The sequence below is a fragment of the Mesoplodon mirus genome (assembly GCF_964341445.2).
Source record: "Mesoplodon mirus genome assembly, chromosome: 14".
Taxonomy (NCBI): Eukaryota; Metazoa; Chordata; class Mammalia; order Artiodactyla; family Ziphiidae; genus Mesoplodon; species Mesoplodon mirus.
In genome coordinates this window covers 43,040,144-43,051,146 of record NC_138990.1, presented here as the reverse complement: position 1 = coordinate 43,051,146, position 11,003 = coordinate 43,040,144, and the positions used below count along the sequence as shown (strand labels likewise).

At 51.4% G+C, this 11,003-nt stretch overlaps 1 protein-coding gene across 1 annotated transcript; it reads left to right on the top strand.

The window, feature by feature from the left end:
- Window positions 1-703: 703 nt before the first annotated feature.
- LOC309815501 (sphingosine-1-phosphate transporter MFSD2B-like) lies at window positions 704-10,240 on the top strand (the record flags this gene model as incomplete). The annotated part of the gene is made up of 11 exons (XM_082642379.1): window positions 704-718; window positions 2,774-2,852; window positions 2,942-3,072; window positions 4,926-5,016; window positions 5,365-5,486; window positions 5,916-5,999; window positions 6,310-6,390; window positions 6,600-6,709; window positions 7,070-7,213; window positions 7,602-7,772; window positions 8,585-10,240. The coding sequence occupies 11 exons, from the start codon at window positions 704-706 to the stop codon at window positions 8,607-8,609; spliced, it is 1,053 nt and encodes a 350-aa protein (XP_082498505.1). The 3' UTR covers window positions 8,610-10,240.
- Window positions 10,241-11,003: the final 763 nt, after the last annotated feature.

Here is an 11,003-nt window from a genome sequence, read left to right as displayed (position 1 = left end):
GAGAGGAATGTAGAATTACTGCATAACGGGCACAGAGTTTCTGTTAGGGACCATGAAGAAGTCTTGGAAATGGACAGTGGTTAATGGTTACACACCACTGTGAATATTATTAATGCTGCTGAATTGTACACTTAAAATTGGTTAAGATGGAAAATTTTATGTTATATATGTAGGTATTTTACCACAATAAAAAAAACCTTAAAAAAGGCAAACGTTTTAATTATTAAAGAGAACATGGTAAAGTTCCCTTATAACCTGGAAGAGAAGACAACTTTCCTATAACTCAAATCCAGAAGCAATAAGGGAAAAGACTGATACATTTAACTATGTAAGAATAAAAAAATTTTTTTTTAATTTCTACAAAGTAAAAACACAGATGACAAACAAAAACAAACAAATAAACAAAGGGAACTGGCATTACAACTAAAAGGTTAATATATAAAGAACTGATACAGAGAAGAAAAAGGCCAACAATCAAAAGGCAACAAACATGAACAGAGGCGTCTCAGAAAGAGAGAAGCAAATGGCCCTAAAATATGTGAAAAGATGTCAGTCTCACTTATAATGAAATAAATGCAATTGAAACTATATCATGATACCATTTCTCACCGATCAGACTGGCAAAAACTTACAAGTCTTGCAACACATTTTGTTGCTGAGAGTGTGGGGAAACAGCCTCAACCATTTTTGGTGGGAATGCAAAATGGCACATATCCGGGTAAGGGGATGTGGCATTATCTAGTCACCTATGCATATGACAAAGAATCTCTCCTTGACCAAACTGTAGTTAGGCTCCTCTGAGGCACCTTCTCAAGGAGGCATGACCTTGGGCTTCCATTTCTGTTCCTGTAGAGCCCAATTTTAGCAAGAATCCTGTTAAGCAGCTTTACCCAGAATCCCTCCACCCTTGATACCTGATCAAATTCCTCACTCTGCACTCCCCCCACAACCCCGCCACGATACTGATCACCCTGGCCTGCCTTCAGCAAGAATCTTGTAGTTCAGTTTAGCAAGAATCCCACCTTACCTTTGAGGTATCTCTCAGTAATTTTCCATCCACTGACCCATACCTTGCTCTTTGACTATAAATCCCCAGTTGTCCATCTTTTAAAAAAATTATTTTATTTATTTATTTATTTTTTGGCTGCATTGGGTCTTCATTGCTGTGCGTGGGCTTTCTCTAGTTGCGGCGAGCGGGGGCTACTCTTCGTTGCGGTGCGCGGGCTTCTCATTGTGGTGGTTTCTCTTCTTGTGGAGCACAGGCTCTAGGCGCACAGGCTTCAGTAGTTGTGGCACGTGGGCTTCAGTAGTTGTGGATTGCAGGCTCTAGAACGCAGGCTCAGTAGTTGTGGCGCACGGGCTTAGCTGCTCCGTGGCATGTGGGATCTTCCCGGACCCGGGCTCGAACCCGTGTCCTCTGCACTGACAGGCGGATTCTTAACCACTGCACCACCAGGGAAGCCCCTGTCCGTGTTATATTCAGAATCGAGTCCAGTTCCACACTGAGGTCTCTTTTCCCCTATCACAATAGTTTCTGCTTTGACTACTGTCCAGCTCTGTTTTTTCTTTGACACGTATATCTAGAAATCCCATTATCTAAAAATCCATCCCAGTGATACTTTACCAAAAATATAAAAAGGTGAATACACTAGACTATTCGCTGTAGTATTATTTACAGCATTGATTGTAACAGCAAAGCCTGTAAAAAACCTCAACTTGTCCATTAATAGGGACTTCTTGAATAAACTATGGTAAATCCACACAGTGGGATGTACTGTTAAGTGAAAAAAGCAAAATGGAGAAAAATATGTATGATATGGTACTGTTTATCTAAGAAAGAGGTGAACATGAATATACGTATATTTGTTTACATTAGGGAAAAATGAAAAAGTAAACCAAAAAATAAATAATAAGGTTACTTATAAAGTGGGAGAGAGTGCACTGGGTGAAGGGAGTAAGGGCAGAAGCTGGATTTCTCTGAATGTATCTTGATTTTTAGATCAACTTTGGACCCATGTAAATATTTTATGCACATATAAAACAAAGGTAAATTTTAAAAAAGCAGTCCCTAAAAACTGAAAGTAAAACTGAAACGAATTAACTGAACTGACAGAGAGGAATTATTTCAAGTAAATTTAAAACATGGTAATTTTACCATATATCCTAGTGGGATGAACCCAAAGAGGAGAAATGAAGTTTCTAGTAGTCATATTATTAGCAATAATATATTAGTATTGTTTATATGAAAAGTATGGTATAAAGATAAAGCAGTGGGTCTCAACCAGGAGGCAACAGTGCCCCTAAGAAGATATGTGGCAATGGCCGGAGGCATTTTTGGGCTGTCACAACAACGGGGGTGGAGGGTGCTACTGGTATCTAGTAGATGAGGTTAGGGATGCTGCTGAAAATCCTACAATGCACAAGGCAGCCCCCACAAGAAAGTATTGCCCAAAATGTTAATAGTGTTGAAGTTGAGAGACCCGGAGATAAAGCAAAGAAGTAATTATGATCTGTCCCTGAAAACCAAGATTTTTTTTCAGAGTAAGAGTACAGAGATAGAAATATAAAAATCAAAGAAGCCAAGCAAAAATCCTGTCATCCTATATTTTAAATCGGAAACATCATTACGAACGTTATCGTTTCTCTTAAGAAAATACATAGTGGCTCTGTCCACTGAAAAGGCCAAAAAGCAATAAGCAATAAGCAATAAGCTGCTGGCCTGGGTTGGCAGTCTGGTGGCAGGCGCCATCCTAAGCTCTGCCCGGTGCCTCAGTTCTTCCAGGTGCCCTACACGGCACTGACCATGCTCTTGACCCCCAGCCCCAGGGAGCGGGACTCGGCCACCGTGTACCGTGAGTGCAGGCAGGCGTGGGGTGCGTGGGGTGGGATGGCTCTGCCCCTGGCCCCACGAGCTGTCACCTTGCTCCACGCTGTGTCCCAGGGATGACCTTGGAGATGGCAGGGACGCTGATGGGAGCCACTGTCCATGGACTCATCGTGTCTGGTGCCCACGGGTCCCACAGGTGCAAGCAGACTGCGCTCCCAGGACAAGTGTCCATCTCCCCCAACGCGGTGAGTGCCCAGGCTACCCAGACCCACTGGGACCCCCGCTTCGGGGTCACTTGTTTCTTCCAGGGCCGTTTCTCCCCCAGGTCTCTTCATGGTGGTTTGGGGGCTCAGCTCTGCACACTATGCCCTCTCGTTCCTTCCCTGCTCCTGTAGCTGAGCCCAGGCCCTCCGTCCTCCCTGCTAACTCTGCTTCTGCTGGGTGCCTTCTAAACATGGAGTCAGACAACAGATCAGCAGGCCATCTGGAGGGGAGGAGGCGGACCCCAGAGAAGGGATGCGGTGGGGAAGGGCCACAGGCAGGGACAGGGGAGAGAGACAGCAGAACGGTTTGGTGTCCTGGCAGAGCCCTGGGCAAAACCTGACCTATGACCAGTCCTACCCATCCCTGAACGGGTGACTGCCAACGCCAACCCCACCCCCGGTGTGAAAGGGCTAGTACCCCTTCGTGTCTCCTCAAAGCAGGTCCCTTTTCAGCAGTTAGGGGACGTGCCTCTATTTATCCATCAAGTTCATCTTCTATCCACCCCCCAGCCCTTTCTCCTTAAGCAAATGACATCACTCACCTCCACCGACATTTGGGAATTAATGGTATGAGAATAATACCACCAACACCCATGGTTCACCACCCGTAAGAAAACATTACAATGAAGTCCTTGTGTACCCCCCATCCCCAGACCCACCTGTAGCCCAGCTACAGAATGTGCCTGAGCACAGTGCAAAGTGGAGCTGTAGAGCCCCAGAGAGAGCGGGGAAGTCAGTCTCCCCTTCCCGTGGCCCACGGCCCCAGTCTAGGGATTGCCTGAGTCAGGGTCGGGGAGAGACTCTGCCCAGCTGCCCTCAAACCCCATCATGGTGCTATGAGCCTGGGATCAGAGGGATTGCGACCTGCAGATTCACCCTCCCCTCTTCCATGCCTAGGCCCCACTGAGGCCTCTACAAGTGCCCTCCCCAAAGCTACTGGGTCACTGTCTGGGTGAGGGTGGAACAGAGGGTGGCAGTGGCCTTGGGTTGGAGAGCAGGAGCTGGGCAGGGCCTGGGATGCCAAGAAGTAGGGAGCAGGAGGCTGAGAACCCCTCCCGGGAGGCGGAGCCTCGTGTGAGCCAAGGCGAGAAGCATTCAGGTGCCTCTTGGTAGTTCCAGCTCTGTTGTTCCATCGACTTCACTTACGAAACACAAATTCATAGATAAAATCATCACGAATTTCAAGACAGCAGAGCATTAACTCCCAAGTGCAGTGCCTTCTGAATGTGGGACCCTGTGCAACTGTGCTGGTTCCACACTGGTGAAGCCCTGCCCATCTCCCTCTTTCCTCACCCACCAAAGGCAACCCCTGTCCTGAATTGGGTGGCTGTTACTCCCATGCATGCCTTGAATGTATTTTATTACATATGTGTCTTCCTCTGCATGCTAGGTAGCACCGTTCTGGTTTTGACATTTATCTGCGTCATCATGCATCACACTGTCTGCTCCTGGATCTGTCTCCCCACCCACTCCAAGCCCCTTATTGTGGATGCACAGGATCACTTATTCATCACCGTAACCACAGGGTCTAGCACGCAGAAGTCAGCCCCAATGAACGTTTGCTTAAAAAAAGAGAGAGAGAGAGGCGAAGGGGGCTTAGACCCACAGTGGCATGGATGCCTGCAGGAGGCAGAGGGTCAGCAGAAGGACCACTCTGGGCCCTTAGATCTCCCTCTCCTGCTGGGCTGGTTGGGAGGAGGGGCACCCCGCATCCTTGGGCTTGGGCTGAGGGTCCCTCTGCTCCCACTGGGAGGTACTCCTGCCCGGCCCCTGGGTATCCCCACCTCCGTGGGTTGGAGACATCACCCCCACTGAGGTCCTGTCCTGTCCCACAGACTCGTCTCTACTCCATTGCAGCCACTGTGGTTGCTGTGACGTACCCCGTGTGCAGTAGTTTGCTCTGCCTGGGGGTGAAGGAGCGACCGGGTAGGTGCGGGGTGCAGGCAGGGTGTGGGAAGAGGAAGCTGCGGCCGGGCTCCTCTTGGGCGTGGGTTTGGGTTTTTTGTTTTTTTGTTTTTTTTTTTTTTCCGGTACGCGGGCCTCTCACTGCTGTGGCCTCTCCCGTTGCGGAGCACAGGCTCCGGACGCGCAGGCTCAGCGGCCATGGCTCACGGGCCCAGCCGCTCCGCGGCATGTGGGATCCTCCCGGATCGGGGCACGAACCCGTGTCCCCTGCATCGGCAGGCGGACTCTCAACCACTGCGCCACCAGGGAAGCCCGTGGGTTTGGGTTTTGAACTCCACCAAGCCAAGATGTCCCCTTCCTGTGTTGCAGATGCCTCTGCCCGAGCCTCCGGCCAGGGCCTGAGCTTCCTGGCTGGGCTGCGGCTCACAGTCCGGCACCCGCCCTACCTGAAGCTGGTCATCTCCTTCCTGTTCATCTCGGCAGCCGTTCAGGTACCTCTGGCCAGGCTGATCCCCACTGGCTTGGCTCTGGCCATACTGGCCCTGCGTAGGTTCAGGTGTCTCTCGTCCCCACGGCACCAGAGAGAAACCAGTGGCTGGCAAGCGCCTGGCGAGGCTGGTGCTGGGAGAAGAGAAACCTGCCTAGAGCTTGTGGGGCTGGGGAGGGTCAGGGCCCAGACACCAGGAAGCTGACGCTGTCTCGGGTGGTTCTCAGCTGTGCCGGGGAGGGGGACTAGGAATGGCATTTATACCTGTGTCAGGGATAAGCGTCCTTCGTTGGGGAGGGGACTGCGTGATGGCGGTAGGAACCGGACGCTTGAGGTCCCAAAGGGGAGGCCAGACTTGAGACCCTAGCCTTGCCCTTGACTTCCACGTTTCTGCCATTTCCCATACACGCCCACTTCCTGGCGACCTCCTCAGGTGGAGCAGGGCTACCTGGTCCTGTTCTGTGCACACGCCTCCCGGCTACATGACCATGTGCAGAGCCTGGTGATAACCATCCTGGTGAGGGGACCTGGGGCGGTAGAGGCAAGGGCGCTCGGGGGCCTGAGTTGGGGATGTGTGACCCTTGCCGTGACACACGTGGCCGGACTTCCGGTGGTCAGTGTTCTGGACTCTGCTGTGGTCTTGGTCACCTGCATTTCAGCCGAGGGTGGAATTGGGGCCAGGGTCATAAAGTTCACAGCCACTGTTTCCAGCCAGGGTGCAAGGTCAACGTCGAGCGTCCCTCCTAAATGTCAGGGCTTTGAGGGCCTGGCACAGGCACAGGCGCAGGGGGCGTGTCCTGGGCTGTGATGATTCTGTCCGCTCACAGGTCTCGGCAGTGCTGAGCACCCCGATGTGGGAGTGGGTTCTGCAGCGATTTGGGAAGAGGATGTCGGCCTTCGGGATCTTTGTGAGTGAGGCAGGAAGCAAGGCCTGGAGGGATATGGGGGGGGGGCAGTGACCTGGGAGCCTGAGCCTCCTGGGGACCGGCAGTGCTCAGTGCCTAGCAGGGGACCAGGCGCAGGGGGTCATCAGTAGAGCGGTGAGTGGGTGCATCAAAGAGCCGTTGAGGGGGGGTGATGCAGGTGGAGGGAGCAGCTAGTGTGTCTGTCTCCCTAGGGGATGGTGCCATTTGCAATCCTGCTGGCTGCTGTGCCCACAGCACCCGTGGCATACGTCGTGACCTTTGTATCTGGCGTGAGCATTGCCGTGTCCTTGCTGCTACCCTGGTAGGCTGGGTGAAGGGAAATGGGAGTGGGAGCCTCACGTCCTTCCTACTGGGTATCCCTCCTCCTTCACATCAACCTGCTGTCCCAGGCCTTGTGCACAGGCTGCGCTGGGGAGGGGCCCTCCCCGCCTTGCGGGAGATGGAGGCTGCCAGCGCCATCTGTGGAGCCCTCCCGAAAGAGCGCCAGGCGGCAGGAATGGTGGACAGCTGTGTGTTGGGGAAATATTGCCTGACTCTGTGGGCCGGTCCTGGGCAGCGGGGACCCAGGGGTGAATCTGACTCACTCTCTGTCCCCAGAGAGCTCCTGGGCTGGTGGCTGTGGGGAGGATAAAAGGGATAATTCTGCAGCCCCCTCCCCCAGGTCCATGCTTCCAGATGTGGTGGATGAATTCCAGCTGCAGCACCAGCACGGCCCAGGGCTGGAGACCATCTTCTATTCATCCTATGTCTTCTTCACCAAGCTTTCAGGTGCAGGCGCCCTGGGCATCTCCACTCTCAGCCTGGAGTGAGTCACAGAGCTGGGCTGTACCAGAGGCACAAAAGACTAGCGGCGTGGGAAGCAGAGGGCAGAGTCCCCCACCTTAGCCAGCCAGGGGTCACCCGTGGGTCCGGAGGGTGTGTGGGAACCTCCACCCTAGCTTTCTCTGTGCACATGACTGGGAGGGGCCCTTCTTGGTGGCTGTACCCCCTCTGAAGCCTCTGCTTCCCACATTCTCAGCTTTCTCTGAACTCCTCCCTGGTCTGTTTGTTCCCTCACACTCCGTCCCCCATAGTTGGGCTGATGTGGCCAGGAAACTATCCAAGTTTCAGGATAGCGTGGTGGTTGGGCATTTGGGACCCCTCCGTCAGGAAGCCAGGCTCTGAGCTGGATGCATGGGATGGTGTTTCCCCAGCTTTGCGGGGTATGAGCCAGGAGCCTGCAAGCAGGCGGAACAGGTAGTGGTGACCCTCGAAGTCCTCATCGGTGCCATGCCCACCTGCATGATCCTCATCGGTCTGTGCATCTTCCTGGTCGGCCCCACTCCAAAGGTGCCACGTCGGAACAGCTCCCGCTCCCTTGGGAGGTAGGCACCTCTCGCACACGGGTATACACAGGAGGGCTGCCAACGCCCGGGAGGCATGCAGATGTGCACGGCTCTCATTTGGTCACCTCCACCTGATGTCCCACAAGCATGGCAGTCAGTCTAAATGGGCCCCAAACCGAATTTATCTTCTTCCCCAATCGCTGCTCCTGCTGTGCCTCGGGCCCGGTGGATGGCACCACCCTCCAGCCTGGGAGCCGTCTCCCGCTCTCCCCGCCGCAGGCTGCACCGAGCAGCTCTCTCTGACCTTGTTCTTCCCCCTGCGAACCACCACCCCCCATCCCACTGCCCGAGGGTGATCTGCTCACTGTCTGGCTTTCGCAGTGGACTGGGGGGACCTTGAAAGCTGGGTCTGTTTTCTTCATGTTTGCGTCCCAAGAGCTCAGCCCAGAGCCTGAGGCCAAGCAGGCGCTGCAGTATCAACACGTCTGGTCCAGCAGACGTTCACGAGCCTTGTCCACGTTTTTGCCGACGCTCATGCGTTTACAAACACGAGTCCATGTAGATACAGAGGACCACGCACGATAGGCAGGAAGTGGCTTTGTCATGGGTCCCTCACTGCTTGCTGTGGACGGCCTGGGACTCCAGCCCATCTTACTGAGCTCATGCGCTACACTCGGGGAATAACAGGTGGATGGGGAACTGCTTGGTGGGACTCGGGAGAACAGGGTTTTAGCTTCATTCACGGGGTTGAGAAGGGGAGGAGCTGCTAGAGAGACAAGGAGCAGCCACTGACACTTCCACGGGGCCCCACCCACGTCCTCCTTCCCTTTGGCTTCTTCCCTTTCCGACAGGAGGACCAGCTACAGCCTCGCTTGAACTTGAGACTCGTGTGAGCTGGAGCGGCAGGAGCAGCGTCTTCTGGACTCCAAGTCCCCCTTTCTTCTCAGCCCTTCGGCACCCCTGCTTCCCAGTTTACACACGACCTGTCTTTTCCCCTGGGATATGGCGTCTTCGGTGACTCTCCTGAAGGGAGTGGCCTGGGCTCCAGGACCCCCACCTGTCATGTCTTGCCTGTTGACTGCAGGACATCTCAGATAGGCCTGTGCCCCTGACTACCCAGCTCCAGGCAACCTGTGACCTGGAAAGCATACCAGTAGCAACTATTCCTGGAAAAAGGAAGCCCCTACCAGCCTGGTCTGCAGACTTCCTGTGGGAGCACCAGGCCCACCAACCTGCTTGGATGGCAAAGCTACCTGACAGGACAGACACACAGAACTCGTTTCCCCTGATGTTCCACTGGATGTCTGAGAGAGGCTGACAGCACGTGAGTGGGCAGAGTGGGGACAGACGGACATGCTGGGCTGTCCAATTAGGAGAGAGACAGATGCAGCGAGGCCAGAAGACCCCAGAGGGAGCGAATGGGGCCAGTGGTGGGGATACACTGAGCAGGGCATGAGGTGTTTCTTTCCCTTTGTACAGCTAAGTGGATGACACTGTTTCTAGAAGCGGACACTGACTGATATTGAGCCACCGAAGATCCAGCATTTTTATGAACAAAAGTTACTTTTGTGGAAATATTTTTCTGAAAGTTTATCTTTTTGTTTTTCTGGCTGTGCCTCACCACATGCGGGATCTTAGTTCCCCGACCGGGGATGGAACCCGTGCCCCCTGCAGTGGAAGTGCGGAGTCTTAACCACTGGGCGGCCAGGGAAGTCCCCTGAAAGTTTATCTTATAAAAGCACAGGAACCACCGTTTTCTAGAGGCCATGTCTTTGGGGAAGAAAGATCCACTGAGATTTATTTTTTCAGAAACAAATTAAAGGGTTTATCTTCTATTGAGTCTGTAAAATTTGCCTGTGGCCAGCCTTCTCATCCCACCTCCTGGGAAAGCCCTGTCCCGAGGAGGGAAGGGGAGGGTGCCTGATGTCACTGAAACTGGCTGTGGCCCATCAGCCACAGTTAAGGCGGTTAAGAATCCGCCTGCCAATGCAGGGGACACGGGTTCGAGCCCTGGTCCGGGAAGATCCCACATGCCGTGGAGCAACTAAGCCCTTGCGCCACGACTACTCAGCCTGCGCTCTGGAGGCCTCGAGCCACAACTACTGAGCCCGCGTGCCACAACTACTGAAGGCCACGCGCCTTGAGCCCATGCTCCGCAACAAGAGAAGCTACCGCAGTGAGAAGCCCACGCACCGCAACAACGAGTAGCCCCCACTCTCCTCAACTAGAGAAAGCCCGCGGGCAGCAATGATGACCCAACACAGCCAAAAATAAATTAATTTAAAATAAATAAATAAATATCCCTCTATTTACAAAGACTGCTTACCCTTTTTTGACGGAGTTCAGAAACTGCTGACTTGCACCATCAGAATAACCTCTGAAATCATCATTGACTGTGAATCCATTTTTCCATAATTTTATACTTACATCTGCCTGCAAAGCAGTAAGAAACAAGATGCATCATGTTAATAAATGAAGTGTACTAATAAACTAAAAGCCCCTTGAAACTTTCTTCTATCAGTGTATATTTTCTGTATCAATCTTTTCTTTAAAATAGAGATATAACTGACATATAACCTTGTATTAGTCTTAGGTATACAACATAATCGTTTGATATATATATCTATTGCAAGATGATTACAGAAGTGTACTTAACATCCACCACCGCACACAGCTACAAATTTTTTAAATATACCATTCTTAACAGCAAGCTTCAAATGTAAAATATCAAAAATTATAATGTATACATAAAATATGGTTCATAATGAATAATATTTTAAAATAATTCATTAATAAGCTTCTTTAAGAGAGGTCATTTGCAAAAATATTCTGTGCCCTGTCTAAGAGGACACTAAAGCTTTCTGGCCAGAACAGACTTCTCAACAGTTTAGAGAATGACTCTGAAATGACTTGAATATTAAGAAGAATAAAGGGGGAAAAAAAACTATGAGTAATTAATGGCTATTCCTTCAAATATAAACTATCAGTGTTACTGTTATCAATATTTCATCTCTCAACATCTTGTTGATCATCTCCTAAGAACATTATTTATTCACTCATTGAATCAAAGAAGTCACTGTAGAAATACAGAAAGGTTCAGAAATACAGTAGGATGCAGGGATGCTTCAGGCTGAACACAGAAGGACTTATAAAAAACCATTTAAGAAAATAGACTATTAGAGGCCTTCCCTTGTCTCTAGCATTTATTCATTCAGCATATGTTTATTGAGTGCCTAATATGTAACAGACACTCCACTAAGATGTTAGGGA